Source organism: Psittacula echo (genome assembly GCF_963264785.1).
Source record: "Psittacula echo genome assembly, chromosome: 3".
Taxonomy (NCBI): domain Eukaryota; kingdom Metazoa; phylum Chordata; class Aves; order Psittaciformes; family Psittacidae; genus Psittacula; species Psittacula echo.
The window spans coordinates 36375589-36399497 of record NC_137736.1 but is presented as its reverse complement, the minus strand read 5'-3'; the positions used below and the strand labels follow the sequence as shown (position 1 = coordinate 36399497).

Sequence of the window (23909 nt, the reverse complement as noted above, 5' to 3'; positions counted from 1 at the left end):
TTGCTTCATTTTTTTAAAAACGTATATTACAAATGATGTTGATAAAAGTCAATGAGGAGGTAAGCTGCAGAACTGTGTGCTTCTCAGAGCTCATGAAGTGTCAGCATTCTTTATTTATGCTTTGCTATGAAAAATAAATTAATTTTCTAATAATTTTTCTGTTCAAAATGTTGGTTTAGAAATTGTGTGGTCTGTAAAACTCTTCTCAGTCTTCAAGATGTGTGTTACAGAGATGTGCTATACATGGGGTATTATTAGGACCATGAGGAAAGTAGTGTCTAGTAGTTCTGGTAGGACAAATACGAAAAGCAGGTTGCACATACATCCATTAATAAGGATTTATTTTTTTCCCAGCTACATTAATAAGGCCCTGATGCTACCTAGTTTGGAATCCTGAGCAGCCACAGCTAAATCACCATTTTTGTGCTAATAAAATATGCTAAAGAGTCAGTAATTTTTGTGTATTAGAAGCCACCTAGAGCTATATTTTGTAAATAACTGTATTTATTAACAGTAGTATTTCATGTGCTGTCTCTTAGGCCTGACTCTCTGTTCTGTTGAATTAATATGTTAATCCAAGTTTTGCACTGTCTAGCAATTTTAAATGAATTTTATGGAAAAGTTCAGAGGCACTTGAGTGTGTATGCCTATTCCATTCATTTTAACACACTTGGTTGCGTTTCAAACTGTAAATAATGATCACTGAATAAGCATGACACTTAGAAATTATTTGCTGACATCCAAATTTTCTGGCAGACAGGCTTAATTGCTCTGCTTGTGTGACCTTCTTTCTAGAAGAAATTCTTGTCTCAGAACTTCAGAATGCAGAGATGTTTTAAAAGATACTTTTCATATTTTGAGGAATAGTGATTTAAAAATAAGCAATCTTTAATGGAATGCTACAGTTATCTTGATACCTGGAGGAAAGGATGTAAGATCTTACGAACTCTTTAAGAACTCGTGTTTTAATGTAAAGGTATTCATTGCAAGTGCTTTTCGACATGAGATCAGTTTTCTAAAAAGACTTCAAATCACTCAAGGGAAGCATACTGTGTTTTTCTAGATAGACAAATTGAAAGAGCTTCAGTGTTTATCCTCCTGAGGCTGTGAGCTGGTATGACTACAATCCCAGTTCTGTATTCTAAGGAAAACTCGATTTTCCAATTTTGACCATTCATTTGATGCAGTCATTCTTACAGATGCTGTCCCAATTGTTTTGTGAAGATGTCTGTTGCCATCTTACGTTACTAGAAGCATTGCTGCATCTGCAGTAGAAAAAAAATTTTCTTTCAGTAAGCAGTTGAACAGAAAAGAAAAATTATTTTCTTGAAGATACATGGTAAAATGATGTATTGATTTTCAAATGCGAAATTCATTTATCCTTAGTAATTTGCCAAAGTTCTACTATTATGTTGGTTAAAAACAATTATTTCTTTTTCCAGCATTTTCAGTTAGCTTTGATTGACTGCAATCCCTGCACTTTGTCTAACGCTGAAAGTAAGTAACCGATTGCATTTATTCTGTTGTAGCTTTTTGTGTTTTTTAAGTCTTATGCTCACAACTGTATGAATTTGTAATGAACCAATCATTCAAAATCAAGAGAGTCAGTACTGAGGGAGGCTACACAACCTGCCTTCCATCTGCCAGTGGAGACAGATATTCCAGTGGAATTGTGGATCGCTTTAGTAAGTGGAATAAGTAAAAATCAAAACTCAGCTTATAAATTGCTTTGAAGATTAATTCTTGAGGAGCATTTATTTATTTATGAATGTAGCGCTTGTGCAATGGCATATGTTTAATAGCAATTGTTTGAAACTTTGGGGCATCTTGATAATCTGTCATTTTTGGTGATCATTTTAATGCCAATTTGTAGGTCTAAAATTCAGCATCAGTTTTAACACTGTTGAAGTAGGAAAAGGTACAAACTGTAGTTTGATTGATCATTAGGTGCCAGCTACATATTCGTCGGTACTTGAACATGCTAATCTTTTAGTGTAAGATGATATGTCAGATGTGTTATACACTGTAATCTGTTACAGAGCACCTTGCAGGTATTTTTCCGTAGTTAGTGGAATTGTATGCAAGAATAAGCATATGTTGCTGCATGTTTTGGAGTCTGTAAGAATTAAAAGACAAGCAGCTGTGAAGGAAATTACCCCCTCAGTTTTTAAGGTATCTTCATGCTGCTCTTGGTGTTGAGCTTAAGTTATCTCCTAATTCTAACTTCAGAAGCATTGGATAAAGTATTTAAAAGCATTTCTTCATTTTTTTTTTAATCTGGATGTAGATAGAATTGTGAATATCTTGTCAGCAAGGCTAATGAAAGGGTGTTTGTGTACGTGAGTGGAACTTCTGGCTGTATTGGTATTGAGTTAGCTATGCTACAAGGTCTTTAAAGTTTTGTCTCTCATCAGGAGCAGACACAGATAATATTGTAAAATATTTGCATAATTCTTCCTAAGTCAATAGGCTTTTATTGTTTTTTACCAGCTACATGATTCTTTATCATATTTCATGTTAGTTTGTATTATTTCTCCTGACTTTATTGGTCTTCATTGCATCTCTGAATTTCTGTAAGGTTTTCCTGACCTTTCCCCCACAGTCCCCTGTGCCCCCAGTTTTATGTAGAGGTATGGCCCTATATAAAGGCTTTATTGTACAGTGCCTGACAAACCCGAAGAAAGAGAGAAGAGGAATGAGAGATACTTTGTCAGGTTCTCCCATCCTACTTAGTGGAAGGAGAACCATGCACTTTGACCCATGGTGTTGGGTACCCTCATAAATGCTTGTGGTTGCCTTAATCCTACCCCTTGCATTTCTGAAGGCTGGGTGAGTAATGGCATTGCAGTGAGGGTGTTCCTAGCAGAAATGTACTAAGCGTGTCTTATTTCTATTTAGGCAGTCTCCAATGTGACAGCTTTAATTTCTTTCCCCTGCACAGTGTAGCTTCATACTGAAGGGGTTTTGCTGTGAGGGGGAAAAAATAACAGATTTTTTTAGATAATGGACTCCTAAAATAACAGCAGAGGTTTTTCTTTCATCAACACACTGTGAACTTTGACGTTGTGGTGAACATAATTGATGTTATGTGCCCTTTAGCAAGAAACCAAAAAAGTTTATTAAAATTTTAGATGATGCATTTCAGTATGACCTGGTTTTTGAAGTGCGCTAGGCTGCCTTCTTTATAGTGAAGGACAAAACTGTGCACAAAGAGAGTTTTTCCCCTCTTTTATGACCAAGAGGGAAACCCTGGAACTCCAAATTACCTGTATAAACCTCTGTGTCTCGCTGTTCTTCAGCTTCAAGAGAAAGAAATCTGTGTATGAAATAAATTGAGCTTGGCTCAAAGACAGGTCTTTTCTTAACTTGCAGTCCCCAGGAACATCAGGTAAAAGTCTGTCTCAAAGGAATTTGTCTTTCCTCATCAAACAGAGTGAGGATTACATCCATCTCAAATAGCTTTTACTATCTATCACTCTGTAGCTAGTCCAGGCTAGCAGTTCGCAGGCCTGAGAACTCAGGCATTCCATCTTTCGTTTAATAATTTGAGCAGCAGGAGGATAATTTTCCCTCTGCTTTTAGTCCTGAACAATTTTCTTTTTTTTTTTTTTTCCAGCCAGCAACTTTCTTGCCTCTGAGAGCTGCTGGTAGTGTTATGGCATTCTGTGCAGTTTGTATGAGTAATTTAAGATGCTTTACAGTAATGATCAGAATACCATCTGTAATTAACACTCTTAGCTTAACAAGGGAAAGTCAATTCCTAAAAAGGAAAAATAACCAAAACCCAAACACCTAAATTTAAGATCCTGTATAAAGCTGGCTGCGTATAATATAGTTTTCTGTTCTAAAATGCAGTCTGTCCTTCGAGAGTTGAATGAAAATAAGTCTCTAATTTCATTATCTACAGAAAATATTAGCATGCATTCTCTGCTTAAAGAAATTTCATTGCTAAGTTTACTGGAAGGGTAATGGACTTTGCATTTCAGAATACAAATAAAATCCATGGACAGCCTTTCTGCAATATTTGTTTGCAGTCTTAATGCTTTGTTAGGATACATATTCATTCTCTTGTCAGTTCTGTTACATTTAGCATAAAATGTGAATGTAAACAAATACTTCTTTTTTTTCTTCAAAATGTAATTTATCTTGGTTTTGCACTGATAAATTTTAAACATTCTTTATCCCTCACTTGAAAACAGATATTGTTGTCATTAATTAAAACTAATAATTTTGATTTTCCCATTCTTACAGTTCAGTTTCACATCGCCCACTTATATGAAATCCAGGTAAGCTTTAAGCTACTTTATAATAAAGTGTGGTTGTTTCTAACTATATGATGTAATTAGTCTGTTGAATCCAGATTATGGATGCTTTTATAAAGTTAGGCTTAAGTCTAAAATCACTAAAGAAACTTTATTTACTTTGGCTAAATTTAAAAATATTTTGTATATGGACTGTCATGCTACAAAATGGAGTAGCAATTTTAATAAACTTACGTATTTCCTGGTCTCACAGGTTGAATGCAAAAAAACCTGTTCAGTGTAATTTTTAGTAAAATTCTTTTATGAGATTATATATAATTTTTAAAATTACAAAAAAGCATATAGAAATATAAAAAATCTGTAGGTTGTCAATTCATATCTATCCCTATTGTTTCTCATACATGCACACACATGGTCAAGTCTAGCCAGTTGCCCTGGTGCTTTTTAAGTACATTTGACATGAAATTTTCAATTTTAGCTGAACATATGGGATAGAAACATTTTAGATCCGAGGTCAGCAGCACATAAAGCTGTGTTATTAATTCTATATCAAATCCTACCACAGTTTTTTATGTGAAATTTTGGGGAAATTACAGAACTCTTACTGAGCTTCCAGAGTAAAAGTAAATTAAAACCAAGTAGCTACTGAAATAGCTATTGTATGTTTGTTATTTGACTAACTGGTCATATAATGACAACTGTATGCCTTTTCATCATGTTTGTAGGTGTTATATGACTGAGGAAGGGATGTGACATGAAAACAAACTTGCAATTAAAATGGATGACAGACATAAGCTATATGTTCAGTCAGTTGAAAAGCAGCTTGGTAAAGTAGGTGCTATCTTTTGATGGCACGGTGGAAAATGGCTTTAGGTATTTATATATAAGTAAACGATACAAATTTGATAAGATATTTCTCTTTTGAATGCTTTTGGTGCAAAGCTGTATGACAAGACAGAAATTCCCTGTCCCAAAACACTATTCAGAAACTTCATGGAGTGTTACGGTTCTTACCTGGCCACTGTCCAGATTTGATTCTGAGCGCTGGAGCACAACTGACACAATTACATAACAAAGTATCCTCAACACGTTAGTTCTTTTGATTTTCTGGAGTAGAATAGAAGGCTAAAGGCCCCAGGTCTATATATGTATACCAGCTGCCTTATATAATTGTGTGACCGACGTTACAAGTGCTTAAGCTCTGCTTTCTGATTGACAGTTGAAGGCAGCAGGAACTTTGTTTTAACACAAGTCAGAGCAAAAAAGTTTCAGTGCGTTCTCCTGTTAGACCTGGTTTGTCTCATAGTTCTGATTGGGAGGGGTATCTTGTTTTCTGGAATTTAAGAAACTTGGAACCACAAAGGATCTTGTCTTCATTCTGGATATTGCCTCTGGCACAATGAAGAGGTGTTTTTGGAGGCAGGCTCATGGCTTCGTTTCTTTTAAACAATGCTGCTACAGATCTCTGAACCCTTCTGTGTATTTGAAAATTACTTGCTCTCTAATATTTGATGAAAAAGTGATTAATTCCTTAATTATGTACCTTCACAATACTGGAGTTTAAATGGTGGGTTGTCAGAGGTCCGAACGAGAGGGTAGCCCTGGTGCTGATAGGAGTTAGCAGTAGTTCTTCATGGTGCTTAATGCTAGTTTCTATTATTTCATCAGTGGTAGCGTCAGTCCTTCTAGCTATTTTGGGTGGTTGCTTTTTACAGTGTCAAGCAAAGACATTGGGCTGGGTTCCCCTCCCATTTCAAAGACCATTCATGATGCAGCTAAACTTCAGGGACTTTGGAATTAATACATAGGTGTTAGGAAGAAATTTTTCACTATGAGAATGGTGAGACACTGGCACAGGTTGCACAAAGAAGCTGTAGCTGCCCCATCCCTGGAAGTGTTCAAGATCAGGTTGGATGGGGCTTTGAGCAACCTGGTCTAGTGGAAGGTGTCTCTGCCCATGGCATGGAGGTTCAAACTAGGTGATCTTTAAGGTCCCTTCCAAAACAAACCGTTCCATGAAATAAACCAAAATGTAAACATTGTGACAGTTTTCTGTAATATTTTAAGGCATGCATGTAGGCAGATTTCTAAAGGCTAAATAATACTACAAATAACAAGTAAAAAATATCCAAGATCTGGAGAACATGCCCTATTTTAATAGGTCTTTCTGAATCCTCGCAAGCATGCAAACATCTTTTTCAAAGTGTGAATATTAGGCACAAATATTTATCTGTTTGACATCTGGATTGCTGCCACTGCTGTCATGCTGTACAGTGAACTTCCATTCTTTTGCTTATCCTTCATAGTCATAAGCTACAAATTATGTTCCCAGTGCTAAATTTAAAATTTTTTCCTGATTGTTTTTATTTTGCTGGACATGGATATTTTATTTATTTATATTATTTGTTTTCTTACCAGTTGTCTGCATTTCATGAACACCAATTAAAAATCTTTTCTACCAACTTCCCCTTGTTCCATTTGAAAGTGTGTAATTGCTGCTTTAATTTTTTTCCTGACTAGAAAAGGGTTATAAAATCAACAGAGTTGTCTTTCATGATTGTGAGATATCAAGAACCTAACAACATTTTTAACTTCCAATAGGTGTTTATATTGTTTAGAGTCTTGCCAGTCATCCGTTATAAAACAGCAGTAGTCAGGACTCTGTACTCTTTGCATAAAAAAATGTAACTAAGTAATGATCAATTGCATTTCGATGTCCCCACTTATTTTAGTATGCTTTTCATCTGTTTGCCAGAATGAAGTCTAATGTTGAATTATCTGAAAGCATATTTTTCTCAAAAACTTGTGTAGAATTCTTAGAAAAATAAAAAACCAAAACAGAAGCAAACCAACAAAAACCCCAGACCTTTTAGTAACAGCAGACCCTCAGCATTTATGTTATATAGACATTTGTGGGAGAGGAGGAACAGAAGAATTAAGCATTTTAAATACTTTCACTGTTAAACAGTTATTGTTAGGGTAACGCAAAGATTAATACTGACATTATTCTAAAAAATGCATCTGTTGAGAAGTCTTGACCTTTAGCATATACAAAACAGCTCATAAGGTTCCAGAAGTGAATAAAGACCATGATCCCAACCTGGAAATGTGTTTTCTGCATCAAGACCTGTTCATGTAGGGAGTTAGGAATTCAGTGTTTTTCATGATTTTTCATGATTTTCAAAATTTCCATGCTTTAAGCACACTTAAACTGTATAGCAAATAGTAAGATGGCATACATTCATTCTCCAGGTATAATCCATGGCTGTGTTTTAATTCTACATATGGTGGAACTCTTACCAGGGCAACAGATACGTTGTAAAGGCAGTTCAAATATCCCAGAGCAAGGAGAGAGACAGTTAATACAAGCCAGCAATTACTGATGATCTTCATTTCTGTTATAAATTTTCTGAGAATAATTTGTGTAGAGTTTTATTTGAGATGTAGGCTCACATTCAAGCATTCCCCTTAAAAGCAGTATACTTGTTTTTAGTGTAAGAAGTATAATGCATGTATGAGGATTTGACCAAATTTAATAATTTGCAAATTTTCCCTCAATTATTTTAGTAGTCAATTTATATTAAACACTATATTTATGACAGTTACTCTCTTAGCATATATGCATCACTCATTAAAGCTTTCATATGCACTGTATGCAAAAAAAATAGATTTTTTTGTCAATGTGTTTGTGTGCTGTCAGTGCTGTGAAATCGTGGCTATTGGTGATCTGTTGTAAGCTTTATGATTAATCTATGTACTTTTTTCCTTTTGCAGAGAAAGTATCACTCTGCAAAGGAAGCTTATGAACAGCTTTTGCAGATCGAAAACCTTCCTGCACAAGTAAAAGCAACTGTCTTACAGCAGTTAGGTATGTAAAATTAACTTCTATTTTTCTGTGTGTCTCTTTTTTCCATCTTCGCCTTCAGCAGTGTTTTTAAGGCTCCGTTTCCAAAGAGAGTCTTAGACGCTGATTATGATACGTGAGATTTTCACCCAAATAGAATGCATAACAGTAAATAATTAAGTAAATAAGAGAGGAGGAAAAGATTTTAATTAAACTTACAAAATTAAACAGCTCTTAGACTTGGCTACAGTATGTGCATTACAGGTTTTGGGCAATGAGGGGGTGGTCTGTCACAGAAGGAGTGCAGCAGTTAGGATTCTGTTATTATCTGTTCTCTTTTGAGAACAGCCCTTGAATAGCCCGGCTGTATGCAGTAAACCAAAATGCTCTCTTGCAGAGTAGAAGAACATGGCAAATGAAAAATTTACATTTGCTTTCTCTTTAACTAGAGTATGTAATGAAAACCTTTTCTGTAGCTAAAAAGTTTGCCATCAGATTCTATAAAAGAAAACACATAAAAAGAGAAAAAAAAATCTTTTTTAAAAAATTGTCATTTTTCATATTGATAGAAAGCTGTTAAATCATTTTTAGACCAAAATTTCTAATGGGTAGGTAGAATAAATTACTTTTGTCCTATCTGCCTTATAAAAGTATTTCCAGAAGATTTTGTTAAAATTGTTCAACCCCGTGCAAATCTTCTTCATTCACTTTTTCCATGTTCTTCCATCTGATTTCTTATTCTAAATATTAATTTAGCCTGCTTATGCCCATTTTTTTTTAATTATTTTTTTTCTACCCCCTTCACATAATGGTCATTTAATTCAAATTAGTAACTTGCACTAAGTTATGGCCACGGTGCTTTCTTTTGTTTGTGATAGAGGATGTGTATGGATTTGGAGTGGGCTGATTTGTTTAGCTTTTGAGTCTTCTGTGTGGTGTCACAAATGAAGCAGTGGAGGAGTTCACTGCAGGACTCTAGGTGTGCTGATCTTTTTGCTGTCACACAGCAGTGTTGCTAAGATTTCAATATTCCCTTTTATTTTTCTTTTTTTAACTTAGTATTATACCACCTAGTATAAATAGTCAGCAGTTTCAGCCAGAAAGGCTGTGCCTATCATCTGTGGAATGCAGGCTTCCCAAAGTAGCTGACCGGTGCTTTTTCAACTCCATTTGATGTATTTTGCCACAGTAGAAGCAAAGGTGCATGATTGTATTCATAAAATCCTACCACAGGCCTCGGTCTCTGTGCTTGCAATAAGGGCAGTGACTTTGAGAATTGTCTGCTGTCTAAAACCTGGATTAAATCCTTTTATTCAATTGGCATAAGTCACCTAGTTTTGTAGTGTGAGTAACTTCTATGTGGATAAAAGAAGAGAGTGGTCTTAACCAGGACATTTAAGGAATAATACCATCTCTTTTGCTCTTCACTGTTAACAGTGGTGTTTATCAGAGTATTATATTTATCACAGGTTTAGTCTCTAGCAGCTGGTAGTAAAAACACGTCCTCAGGAGGCATGGTCTGGGGGGTGGACTGCTACTTAGAAAAAATAATAGAAAATACCTGTTATCTGCCAGAATGCTACTGGCAAAACCCAGTCAAAATATATTTGTATTTCTAGGTTGAACTGTGCTTTTTTTTGTTCTGTTGTGTGAGGGGTGGTTTTGCTCTTTTTATTTTTTTGGTGGGTTTTTTTAACGCCAACAGAAAAAATGTTTTGGCATGAAAATACCCTGTGTTTATTTTCCTTAGTTAGATATTGCTGATTGAGCCAGAGTTGAAATTCAGGCAAGTTCAGATGTCTTGTGAGAGATTTATTAAAATCTTTGCGCTTGTTGCTGGTTTCTGAAGCAGATGAGGGTGCAAGAGAGCCCTGTGATTCTCAGATAAATACATACCCGTTTGAGCTGAGGCATGCTGACTAGTTCAAGTAGATACAACAGGAAGATCTGTACGGTTGGAGAAGAGCAGTTTATTCTTCTTTTGCGCCATTTCTTTTGCTTTCCAGACAACAATTTTGTTCACTGCTTTGCCTAAAATTACACAAAATTAATGAGACTGAAGGTCAAATCTGACCTGGTATTATTTTTCCAATTGGACTCAGTATTTGCTGAGGGAAGAGTGTAAGAACAGCGTAGGCATCTGCTTAGAGGTTCCCAAAGCACCCTCCAGTGATCTTCAGCTAGAGGCGTTCCTAGGTGGTGTCCACATAACCAGATAAGACATCATAAGATGCTTAAATAGGGAAGAGGCTCATCTCTTCAGAGACTGATATGATGATGTTTATTGGGGGAAAAGAGCAATTGTCACAAGTTCAGCATGAGGGTGATTGATAAGCATAAAAAACCCTGCAGCATCAGCTAAGGCTAGCACATCCTCTTGGTGAGGCAACACAGGGATTTGTTACAAATTATATTGTAAAGACCTGGAAAAGAGCTTTCGTTATGCTAAAAATGTCCCCAGGATGGGAACAGTAGTCAATGTGCTAGTTGAGAGTTTGAGTTAGGTGTTGCAAATAGGAAACTGTACAGCTTACCAGGGTTTTTCCATCATCATCCTTCTGTATGTCCTTAATTTTATGCATGAGGAGAAGAGATCCAGTTTCCTTTACCTGTGCTATTCTAGCGGAAAACTTCTGTTTGTTCTCCCTCACGCTTTCTCTTGCTTTTGCCTCTTTCACCTCCATGCATAGGAAGATAAAATTGGGAAGCAGCCCTTGTTTCAGCAGTGAAACTAGATAGGGATTGCTAGTTCTCAGTTCTTTCTCTTAAAAATAGATTCTTTATCAGTAAACCTCGGTAAAGATCTCCTGAAGATACAACTTGTTATTTTTCAATCCAGCAAAGTTTTAATGAAACAGAAAATAGGCATCACGGCCCAGCATTTCCAGAGATACAGGAAATTGTTTAATGTCTTTTTTTACCCTTGTTTATAATTGCTGAACTATTACCTTTATCTCAGGCTTTCCCTGGCAGTGCACCTGATATGCTTGTTCTTGATGTACACAGGTGCATTCTAACAACCACCCTCACATAAGCCTTTTTTTCTTAAAGCATGAGTATTTTCATTTTTATATGCTTAAGAACCTCAGTGATTTGGAATTTGTATCAAAAACATAGCTTAGGCAGTCCACAAGTGAAAGCAGTGTATGTTACGAATCTCTGCAAGAATTATTTGGGGTTTTTTCTTTTCCTTTTTTATTTCTTTTCTGATGGGTATGGTTTTGACTTGATCCATCTGCAGACAAGATAAAGTACTCTTTTTTTTTTTTTTTTCCAGTACTGTAACCACTTGACTCCTAACCTGACATTTCTTTCACTCCATGAAATACTCAGATTTCTGCTTCTGACCACAGTTTCCAAGTGATACGTCTTAAAACACCTTAGGCAAATGTTGTTCAATAGATAAGATTTTCATTGAGATTTCTTTTGTTAAAGTTTGGAAGTTTGTCTTCCATTTGCACAAGTGATACTGGGACTGTTAACAAACTATAAGCCTATGGAATAAAGAATAAGCCATATAGAACAGGTAGAATGAAGTACTTAAGATACAGTCTAATTATGGAGAGTGAAGTAAGGCTGCAAGTACTCATCAGTTCCGTTTTCAGCGTTGCCTACTTTGTCTAGCCTTTCAGATGAGATCTGAATCTGATCTGGATATTTGAGTGGTACTGTCTGTTCAGGTGGTTAGCCTGTATCATAAAGGGCAAGCTTAGGGTGCTGAAGTGTAGCTGATGGAGGTTTTAAATGGACATCATGGCAGTCAGGTGAAGTTCCCGGCGACTGGAAAAAGGGAAATATAACCCCTGTTTTCAAGAAGGGGAAAATGGATGACCCAGGGAATTACAGACCAGTCAGTCTCACCTCTGTGCCTGGCAAAATCTTGGAGCAGATTCTCGGAAAGCATACTAAAGCACGTAAAAAACGACAAGGTGATTTCTGACAGCCAGCATGGCTTCACTAAGGGGAAATCCTGTCTGACCAATTTGGTGGCCTTCCATGACAGAGCTACAGAACTGCTGGACAGGGGCTGAGCAGTTTATGTCATCTACCTGGACTTGTGCAAAGCGTTCGACACTGTCCCACATGACATCCTTGTCTCTAAATTGGAGAGACATCAATTTGATGGGTGGACCACGCGGTGGATAAAGAACTGGCTGGATGGCAGCACACAAAGAGTTGTGGTCAATGTCTCGGTGTCCGGCTGGAGATCAGTAACGAGTGTTGTCCCTCAGGGATCGGTGTTGGGACCGGTCTTGTTCAACATCTTTGTCGGTGAGACGGACAGTGGGATTGAGTGCGCCCTCACTCAGCAAGTTTGCCAATGACACCAAGCTGTGTGGTTCGGTTGATACGCCGGAGGGAAGGGATGCCATCCAGAGGGACCTCGACACGCTTGTGAGGTGGGCTGATGCCAACCTTATGAAGTTCAACCATGACAAGTGTAAGGTCCTACACCTGGGTCGGAGCAATCCCAGGCACGGCTACAGGTTGGGCAGAGAAGAGATTCAGAGCAGCCCTGCAGAGAAGGACTTGGGGGTGTTGGTCAATGAGAAAATGAACATGAGCCGGCTGCAGTGTGCGCTCGCAGCTCAGAAAGCCAACCGTATCCTGGGCTGCATCAAGAGGAGCGTGACCAGCAGGTCGAAGGAGGTGATCCTGTCCCTCTACTCTGCTCTCGTGAGACCTCACTTGGCGTACTGTGTGCAGTTCTGGTGTCCTCAACATAAAAAGGACGTGGAACTGTTGGAACAAGTCCAGAGGAGGGCCACGAGGATGATCAGGGGAGTGGACCACCTCCCGTGCGAAGACAGTCTGAGAAAGCTGGGGCTTTTCAGCCTGGAGAAGAGAAGACTGCATGGAGACCTCATAGCAGCCTTCCAGTATCTGAAGGGGGGCTATAGGGACGCTGGGGATAGACTGTTCATCAGGGACTGTAGTGACAGGACAAGACAAGACAGGGGAAGTTTAGATTGGATCTAAGAAAGAAATTCTTTACTGTTAGGGTGGTGAGGCACTGGAATAGGTTGCCCAGGGAGGTTGTGAATGCTCCATCCTTGGCAGTGTTCAAGGCCAGGTTGGATGAGGCCTTGGGTGACATGGTTTAGTGTGGGATGTCCCTGCCCATGGCAGGGGGTTGGAATTGGATGATCTTAAGCTCCTTTCTAGCCCTATTCTGTGATACTGTGTATTACAGATGTTTATACAACTCTGTAGGTAACTAAAGCTTCATACAAAAGTAACCTTGGATATTTTATGAGATTGATATCATAGTGTTCCAGAAGGGACCGTTTACGGGCAAGACACTATAAAAACATTGGGAGAATCCATTGTCACAGATTTTACAAATGTTGTTTGAAAGGCAGTGGATTGTTAAAACAAACACATGGAAATCAAGCAAACAGCAAGACATTGCTGACCAGTGTGGCATGTAGTGATTTCGGCAACCAGCTGTCTGCTATGAAGGATTTCCTTTATACTCATAAATGGCAGTGAGATGATTTTGTGGCTGCTTAAAGTAATTTCGTCTAAGCTTAGAGGAAGGCGAGGAGCACCTTAAGATGATGAAGGTATTTCATTTGAAATGGAAACCAATCAGTGGTAGAGTAGAGATGTAAAAGATGATTGGGGAGCATGGATTGTGGGAGACCTTTAAAGTGAGGATGAATAAATTGTCTTATGTAATGAGACAACTGAAAGCAGAAGGGGCATGTGAAAGAAAATTATGTGTGGTTAGATGAGGAAATAATACTATCTTTTCAGCAGAGTTTATCAAGTAGATGAGAGGTAATTGTATTTTTCAAGGTGAATGGAAAGGATGTTGTAACAATGAAGATTGAATGGCTAAGAAACATTTAAGTGGAGGTAACAAAAGTTCTTACGACTGTTCTGATGGGGAGTTGTCTAAATGTAGAAATGGGATAAATATGAGGACTTAGAAGAAAAGGAGTAAACTGAACATAATGTACAGATAATTGGTGTGCATGACAGGGGAACGATGGCATTTTTCGCAATGACAGGGAAGGTAACTGTGCGTGGGAGGAAAGAGTTAACATTTCGAGATTTTTATAGTAGAAGACTGAGCAGTTCATAATTGTGCTACTAACCTCATGGAAAAATTATTTAAACAACAAAAAAAATCCAAACCAACGCACTTTAAAAGTACCTGAAAGTAATTTTAACTTAGGATCCTTTGGTCCTGTAATTTTAGTATAGAACTTTAAAATCTTTAAAAGTTTCCCTTACAATATTATATGTAAATGATATTGTTGATTGATATTCCTGTTTTGAAAGAGGAACTAATGCTGTGAACATCCTGCTGTGCCAAAATGTTAAATGATCTTTGGGAATTTCATTTCTGCCGTTTATGGATTCTTTGTGTAGGCTGGATGCATCACACCGTGGATCAGCTTGGAGACAAGGCAACCAAGGAAAGCTATGCTATACAGTATCTCCAGAAATCTCTAGAAGCAGATCCAAATTCTGGTCAATCCTGGTATTTCCTTGGAAGGTGAGCTATGACTTTATAGATGTTGTAACTATATTTATTTTTTCAAGGATACTTATTGTTGTAAGTATCTTATGTTGGTTTTCTTCTTAATACTTTCAGAGGAAAAATGAAGGGAAAGGATGTATGTGTCTACTGAAGTCTAGTTTTCTGGAAGGTGTCTAAAAAGACAAGGTGCTAACATATTTGGGATTAATATGTTACCTAATTGGTCCTGCTTTTTTTGTAGTTATTATTTAGTCTACACATTTACAGTAATCTGAATCAGCTCTGCTGGTTTTACCTGTTCCTCCTCCTACTACATCTTCTGTTCTCTCTCTTTTTTGGTCAATGATTTGTAAATGTTGATGCTTTTCCACAATTCTTTCTCTCTTTATTTTCTCAGAATCTCCCTTCTATCTTAGTAATTTTTTGCACTAAAATACAGATATTTTCCCAGGTACACGTGCATTTTTAAACAGCATATATTGCTACTAAATATCAGTTCAGATAGATCCATTCTATTACCTATTTAAGTGTTGTGTTAATTCTATACTGTCAGACAATATTTTTACTTGAAAATTAACTTATTGCAAGACGTAAACCATATAAATGTGATGGCTTTTCTTGGTTTCCTTTTTAAGAAAATAGACTGCTTTACACAATCCAGCAGTAACTCTTGAAATACTCAGGTTCTGGAAAGATCTTTGAGGGCTGTTCAAGTCCATATGTGAACAGGTTGGTTCTGTTGAGAAATACTTTAGAAATTAGTTATGCAAAACTAAAATTAATATCCTAACCTCAGTATCCCCCAGCTGACTGTCTGGGAGGTTTTTGTCATCCTAGTTACATTCCTCCAGCTGTTTCTGTAAGACAGGGCTCTTCTACCAGCTGCCTCGCAGGCTAAGGGAGGATTGAGTGTGAAGGGCAGAGAGCTATAGCAGGCGTGGAGGGAAAAGGGAAAATGAGCCAGGCATCACGTGGCTCATCTTACTATCCACTGGGCTGAAATCCTGCTTTTTTGCCAGTGGTCCTGTCCCATGGGCCTTGATCTAGTTGAGTTCTTACATAGCAGCAGGATAAAGCCAAGACTCTATAATGTGTGCAGCTGCCATGCTCCTTCTCCTACTGTGCCACAGCTTTCATGTGGTTAGGTGAAACTAAGGACCATACAAACAAGGGGGAGGAACGCAGGAAATGGGGGTGGAAATGTAGTGGAAGCATCTGTTACACTTTACAGGGAGGGCTAGAGCAAAAATGTTTCTGTGCCCCATTTGTCCAGGCCATATTCTGGCAGAAGAGGAAAGGCACAGGGCTGTGCATTTACTCTTTTTCTCTCCTCATGTATTCCCTTGTGTCCCTTCCTCTCTCTGCTGGTTGTCCAAACTGGATGGCAAGTTGGTCTAAAGCTACTTTTCTTAAAAATATGCCACCATCATCACTCTCTCCCACTAAAAAACCCATCAACTTGTTCTAAGTTTTGTTAGGCACTTAATGATAGTGCTCTCCTAATTGGAGTCATCATGTATCTGATAAGCAAGACAGATTGAAAAAGGTATATTGGGACACACATTGGATTGTGATTAAAATGGTCTTCTGAAACCTTGTGTTCAGACTTAACAGATGCTTTTAGGTGAAGTACTGCCAGATTTCATTTTATTCCTTTCCTAGCGTACCTCAAGAATAAATGAAAGAAGGTAGCATGCTTGAAAAACCTTTGCCTCTACTATTCTGTTGGGATTTATTTTCTATAGAATAAAATTCTTCTATTGTTATTTATGTGTTTTGAAATTTATCAGTTCTTTTCCCAACAGGAAAACTTATTACAAACAATATAAGAAGCATAGCTGTTGTAGATTAAACTAGTAAATATATATATATATATTTAATGTTGTATTTATTTGGAGCTTTCAATTTTAAAAAGGTAGGTGTTATTCCGTGTGGTGTATTTGTAGTTCTCTTTAGAGTTCTGATATTTCTGCTGATAATAACAGCATACCTCTGATTCTGTGTGTGAAAAAGAATCAAGAAATTATGAAGAAATAGAAAACAGCAAGATTCTTTGCAAAATATTGTGCTCTATATACACAGTAAAACTAACTGGTTTGCTGTTCACATTGAAATATGAGAAATGCACATAAAAAGCTTCCCAGGCAGTCAGGAACCATCCTGACTCAGTTGGTCACTATCTGTTAATAAGTCTGAAACACTTCTTGTAGAACATGAAGTTTCCTAACCATTTGTTAGATGAAGTAGGTAACTTAATTGTTTCTTTGTGCTGCTATCTATAGATAAAGTGTTCATATTGATTGATAAGTTACCACAAACGAGAGAAATGAAAGTTTTTAAATTATGGTATGACTCTGTTTTCCTTATAAATGCAGGAATCTAGGGTTTAAGCAGTTTTGTGTACTTTTCAAAGAAATAATTAGTAGTACATGTTGAGTAAGATGTTTGAGTCTGCTTATGTCTGGCATTCAGAAACACCATATGTTTTGGTTTCATCTAGATGAATCTGTATTTGCATGACTTAACATAGATCAGTCTTGGTAAGTCATCCTCAATGATTACCTTGTATAAATATTACCAAAGTTCTTTTTTTCTTCTCCCAGGTGCTATTCAAGTATTGGGAAAGTTCAGGATGCCTTTATATCTTACAGGCAATCTATTGATAAATCAGAAGCAAGTGCAGATACATGGTGTTCTATAGGGTAAGAATGATACAGGGTAATAAAATTACATAATTCCCTGTTAATATATATAAAGAGTATCAGCTGTTCAACTCTTTTGTGGTCTCAAGGGGACTGTAAAGCTTTTTTACTGATACCATCATGTTGTCAGATTGGTTTGATTTAAGTTTAAATAATTGATTTTTTTTTTTTTATTTTAAATTGATTTTAAATAATTTGATTTCTCAATTTTTTTAAAATAATACATATTAAGATTTTATGTAATGTTTATGCTTGTAACCATGGTTTATATAATGGCAAAGTTTATTAAGGGTTTTGAGGGGAGTGTGTATATTTGACTTGCTTGTATTTTGACATTGTTATTAATTCTCAACTTTACTAATCTTTCTATTCAGTGTGCTGTATCAACAGCAAAATCAGCCTATGGATGCTTTACAGGCCTATATCTGTGCTGTACAATTGGACCATGGCCATGCTGCAGCCTGGATGGACCTAGGCACACTCTATGAGTCCTGCAACCAGCCTCAGGATGCCATTAAATGCTACTTAAATGCAACTAGAAGCAAAAATTGTAGTAATACCTCTGCACTTGCAGCACGGATAAAGTATTTACAGGTAAACCCAATGTTTTCAAAAGTGGGCAATACTCTTCCAAATACACAGCAGAGGGGAGGGGAGAAGTAACACACAAGTTTAACTTGCAGTTGTTTGTGGTGTATATAACCTGTTTTCATGTTTATTGTAAGCATATCATAGCCTGTAATATTTTATTTCTACCATTTTTAAGTGGAACTTAATTCCTTATAAACCCTATTTTGCACATTTAATCAAAGCATACTGTTCTACATCACTTTGCTTTTTTCTTTGTATTGTCTACATTTTTAAGTTCTCATAACATAGAGAGAGAATGCACATGCACTGTCTTTCACTCTTGTTTGCAATTTCAGAAAAAAGGAATTGTGAGACCTCTGAATCCAGAGCTCATCTTTGTTCTGATTCTCACAAAGGTTTATATTCTGGTTACCCTCTTTATACTTAGCACCTTTCTGAAATCCGAAATTTTAAATCTATCCTCTCTTTAAGACATAATTAGCTACAGCATTTAGGAAGATTTCATGGACTTGCTCTTACTAAAGTAGGCTTGTGTTAAATTTGCTTTTTACATAATTTTTCCTAGGCTCAGTTGTGTAACCTTCCACAAGGTAGTCTACAGAATAAAACTAAATTACTTCCTAGTATTGAGGAGGCATGGAGCCTACCAATCCCCGCAGAGCTTACCTCCAGGCAGGGTGCCATGAACACAGCACAGCAGGTGAGAAGTTGGGTTATGTTCTGCAGGTGCCCAGCTTTAAGGGTTCTTTACAATCGGTAGTGGTCAAGCTTATTTTCTTGAGCACAGGACTGGCTTTTATTAATAAAAAGCCCTTGATTTATTTGCAAAGGGATACAAGATCAAGAAGCTCCCTATAATGTGGGAGAGATATGGGGGTACCAATTTAGAACCTTTGTGGATTTTCATGATTTCAAAATATATCATCTTAAATAGAAATGCTGCAGTGGTTTGATAATCCCATCAAAGGTACACATTCCTCCATTTGATGACCATATGGAAACTGATTTTTCAGTTACTGAGATCACCTTCAGAATACCTACTCAGCCCTTTTAATATATGTGGGCTGTTAAAAGATATGATTTAAAGGAAAGAATTAAGAATATATAGAACCATATTTTTGTCTTCCCTTTGTGATTCTTAGGCTTGTAAACCTCATCATCCAAATACTGAACCTGTACTAGGCCTCACTCAAACACCAATTTCACAGCAGTCCTTGCCACTACACATGATTCCTTCTAGCCAAGTAGATGACCTGACCAGTCCTGCCAAGAGGAAAAGAACATCTAGTCCAACAAAGGTATATACTCTGATGAACTCAAGAGCCCCCTACCAAAATTATATGGAAATATGCATTAAAATACTGCAACATTCACAGAATTTGTGCTTTAAATTTTAATCCTTTGGCATCAAGGTGGGGAATGTTTTTAGGAATTTTAAAAAACGTTTTTCAGTGATGTGTTTTATCAGGTTCAGACAAGAAGTGCATAAGGGCAATGCAGATCAGTGACACTATACTGCAGACCTAGTTGTATAAGTGAAAAAATGTTGTCTCATGATAGCGAGGGAGATGATCATGTCATCCTGTTTATTGCCTTTGCTTATATTTAGAATTAAGTGTTTCATCATCATGTAATAGTGTTACAGTAGATAAAGTATTCAGTTTTAAAAGTAGTGTACATTTAAATTAATAGCATAATTTGATTGTTTTTCGTTAAGACATTAGATACCATTTAACTCTTCTGACTACGCTGATACTGTATGGGAATGGTAGAATGAGACTTGGCATGTTTTAATATGTTCTTCGTTTATATTGTTACTCTTGAAAAAATATCTAGTTCTTTCTTAAGTAAGATAAAATCTAGCTAGTTAAAGAAGTTATGTTTACCCTTCGATGGTCACACATCTTATTGTAATGTTTTCTCTCAGAATACTTCAGATGTTTGGAGCAGTGGCCATACAGTGTCACATCCTCCTGTACAGCAACAAATTCATTCTTGGTGCTTGACACCACAGAAATTACAGGTATGTTGACAATCTTCAGCAGCTTTGATGTATTTTTTTTGTTTGTTCCTTTTAAGAAAATACATCTGGAACATTTTTCTATTTCACATCTCTGAAATTCAGTGTGAAATATATCCCAAATAATTCCCACAGTGTAGTTCAAGTTGTGCTACTATTTATGGCTTCCCTGTGTGAGAAGAGAAGCCATAAATATTATTATTTCAGTAGTAAAATAAACGATCTCTAGCAGAAACTGAACACTTACAATGTATGAATTCTATAATTTATAAAGTAAGAACATACAGTAGTTCTTTTTTCTTATGATGTTTTAAAGATAGATATGCAAATTGCCACACTTGTGTGCCAAATGAGTCTTGCTACTTGCTGTTAGTGTGGGGGATATTGAAGGAGGTGTAGAAGTGTTGTAATATCCCTTTTTTCTGCTGAGGTAGCTGCTTCTATCACATTGCGTAAACAAACTTCACATTCTACAAAATGCAATTATTCAAATGAAATCTGGTACTGCTTCTCTGTGGTTTGTGTATGTGAAATGCTAGATTTAATTTAAAAAATATTGTTTCAGGTATTTTTTGTTACAGTGCTTTGTTGTGTCTGCAGTTTGTTAGGGCTTGCAGGGAGCTTCAGCAAGAATTCCGTATTCTGAAAATCAGGTATAGCTGGAAACTCTTATCACAGATACTGCTTTGGATGCAAGGAAAAATAGAAAGGAACACAGTGCAGAGACAAAAGGCATTCTGATTGACTGAGCAGTGTTCCCCTCAACTCCAGTATAGTTCTTCAGCTGTTTCTCTGTCTGAACAATACTGACTTTATTATGCTGCATATTTTTTCCCTCCTTTCCCTCCCTGTCCCCTGCTACCTCACACACCCCTTTGGTCCTCCCTAATCACCCTTCTGTATCTCTCTCTCCAGGCATTCTGTTTTTCTTTGTTTATTTTATATCCTACCACTTTTCACTCTTTTTAGTTTCACTTTTTTTTCAGATCCAGTTTCTCCTCTAAGCAGTATCTAAGTAGGCTTCTGTGTCCAAGTATGGTATACTGGATTTGCTGGCAATTGCATGACAAAGTTCCAGCATATATGAATAGGAGAGCCAAAAAGAGATGATGCAAGAGGAGAACGAATAAAACCTTTACTGCCTCTTCTAAGTCCACCTTTTAAAAGTCACAGCTCAGAGAGGCTGGAAGGATATGGGACATAACACACACCAGATAGCTCAGCTAACAAAAGTAAAAGGGAAGGGGGCTATGGCTGCATAGTAACCCCTGAGGCTCCAAAATGCCAGTAGAGGAGGGATGGGTGTTGGTTTCACAGAATTGGTGGGCAGCAAGAGCAGTGCTGCCTGCAAAGCCTCTGCAGCCATAGCACTGGAGAGAAACGCAAACTTGCTTCTGCTGATGTATGTGCTAGGTCTGCCTTTCTGATTCCTGTTACCCTATTTAGACATTTTTTAAAAAGCAGAGTAACAACTGAAGAGCACTGCTTTAGGCTTCTGTGTACCTGGTACATGCACTCTGTGGAGACCCTGTTTTCATTACACCATCATATAGATACATGTATATAAAATTAGTCTTTATTCAGTGCAGTCCCCTGCAGAAGGACTTCAGAATGGAAAGATGTTTCATTCTGTAACAGAAAGCTCAGTCATGTTTTGAGCTTTACAAGCCTTGTCTTCATGGATGATTTTTAGTATTGTATGAAAGCAAGTTATTAAAAGGCACATGCAATTTTAATGATTCTGAACTGTGCTGCTGTTTTTTCAGCACTTGGAACAGCTGCGTGCAAACCGAAATAATCTAAATCCAGCACAGAAACTTATGCTGGAACAGCTGGAGAGTCAGTTTGTCTTGATGCAGCAACACCAGCAGGTGAGAACAAAAATATTTTCATCTTCTACAAAACTTCAGTCAGTAATGGTGTGTCTGTTGTGTTTCCTGAATTCCGAAGAATATCTCTTGTACAGAGTTCTCATGCCCTTTACTATATGTTAAGTCATCTTTAGTTGTGGTTTACTGGTTGAAATTTAATGGATTTGGCTGTGGTTTATTATAGGGCTACCAGATAATGTAAAAGTTTTCAAACCACAATGTCAAATTGAAGTGAGCAGACACACATTTAAAAGTGGTCTTACTTGAAAGATGCATGATTGTAATAAGATGCATTACAGAATATCCTTCTCATTGTTCGCTTTTCTCTCTCTTAGTGTCCAACTTTAGCAGTAAAACGCTAACAGTCAAACTGAAGGGCCTAGAAGAAAAGTGTGACGATAGCTTTACCTTAAAATCCGCTCAGTGCATTTGTGAGCATGACAGTCATCTTATTTCTCAAAAGCAACTCTGAAGATCTTAAAATCAGTATAAAATTGGAATTGATCAGTGCAGTAAAGTACACAAGCGCTGTATGATCTTTACTTCTTAAATGCCACAGCTAATGTTCTTGTGCTTTGTTCATCTTCCGTTAGATGAGACAAACAGGAGTTGCACAGGTACGATCTACTGGAATTCCTAATGGGCCAACAGCTGATTCATCACTGCCTACAAACTCTGTCTCTGGTCAGCAGCCGCAGGTTGCTCTAACCAGAGTGCCTAATGTCGCTCAGCGTGGAATCCGTCCCGCCTGCCCCGGGCAGCCTATGGCTAATGGACCCTTTCCAGCAGGCCCCATTCCCTGCAGCACAGCAAGAACGCTGGGTAGTACAGACACTATTTTGATAGGCAATAATCACATAACAGAAAGTGGAAGTAATGGAAACGTGCCTTACCTGCAGCGAAACGCACTCTCTCTACCTCATAACCGCACAAACCTGACCAGCAGCGCAGAGGAGCCGTGGAAAAACCAACTATCTAACTCCACTCAGGTATACAATTTCAGTTTGCTTATGGAGTGTGCTAAGGAGGCTTGTTAAGCACATCACCACTGTTCGAAGTCTCTCATTTGTACACGAACATTTTTCTGTTTCCTAAAGCTGATGACCTAGATGCAAATAAAACACACACTAGGTTAAACCTGACTATTACTTTTTATTATCAAAAATCTGTATTAAATTAGTTAATTTCTGTCTAAAAGAAATGATAAAAAGGGCAGTTACATACTACTCAGCTGCCTATCTTTGCAGGAAAGTTTCTTTAAAAAGGAATACTTGTACATCTTTTTGTTATTGCTTCTTTAATGTGAAATGTTGTGACTTTGTTTTTCATGTAGGAGGAATGTGCACATTTCATGGGAATCTGAATGTTGTAGTTATTTCTGACGTTATGCTGTTGTCATGATGTAATCATTACCCATATTTTGTTTCTGTATGATCTTTCAAAATTAATATCTAGCAATCAAAAAAAACCACCCAAAAATCTCCAAAGCAGAGCTACTTGCAAAAAAATACTATAATGCCAGTAAAAATCCATAGGGATTAAAGTGTGTAAGTGAAGGCTTCTGTGTATGTGTGGGTTAAAACTTGGAGAGGATTTTTTCAGCCTGTCTTTCTTCCATGACGTACTTTGTGGATGTAATGAGGTGTTCTGTAGGAATATATGTTAATGATTGAATTCACTTTTACCAGATGGGTTATACAGTTTTATACAGTATTGTTTTCTTCCTCAAAACTGCATAAATTTTTGTTAATACTGCATGTTACTTTAATGATGAAGAATTGAGAGTGGGCTGTGGTACAGATAAGACATACATTCATGTTTAACTGCAGATACACCACAACAAAGGCTGAGGTAATACTGGAACATCTTTCACTTCTCCTAAGAAGACAGGCTGAGAGAATTGGGGTTGTTCAGCCTGGAGAAGAGAAGGCTCAGGGGAGACCTTAGAGCAGCCTTCTAGTGCCTAAAGGTGGAAATCTGTGAGAAATCTGGAGAGGGACTTTTTACAAGGGCATGTAGTGATAGGAAAAGGGGGAGCTATTTTAAATGAAAGAGATTAGATTTAGATTAGATATAAGGAAGAAATTCTTCAATGTGAGGATGGTGAGGCACTGAAGAAGGTTGCC

General features: G+C 37.3%; 1 protein-coding gene across 7 annotated transcripts in view; it reads left to right on the top strand.

Moving 5' to 3' along the window:
* Positions 1–23909, top strand: part of KDM6A (lysine demethylase 6A) — a 160582-nt gene that overhangs the window by 95324 nt on the left and 41349 nt on the right. For 3 of the 7 annotated variants that reach the window (XM_080613941.1, XM_080613947.1, XM_080613942.1), the window contains 11 exons: positions 1443–1497; positions 4252–4286; positions 8037–8130; positions 14488–14614; positions 17203–17301; positions 17676–17895; positions 18458–18592; positions 19035–19190; positions 19820–19915; positions 21679–21783; positions 22377–22772. In XM_080613941.1, the coding sequence (XP_080470067.1) occupies positions 1443–1497; positions 4252–4286; positions 8037–8130; positions 14488–14614; positions 17203–17301; positions 17676–17895; positions 18458–18592; positions 19035–19190; positions 19820–19915; positions 21679–21783; positions 22377–22772 (1518 nt within the window). The remainder of the gene's footprint in view (positions 1–1442; positions 1498–4251; positions 4287–8036; positions 8131–14487; positions 14615–17202; positions 17302–17675; positions 17896–18457; positions 18593–19034; positions 19191–19819; positions 19916–21678; positions 21784–22376; positions 22773–23909) is intronic. The other 4 variants (XM_080613944.1, XM_080613943.1, XM_080613945.1 and 1 more) reach the window with 2 other exon arrangements.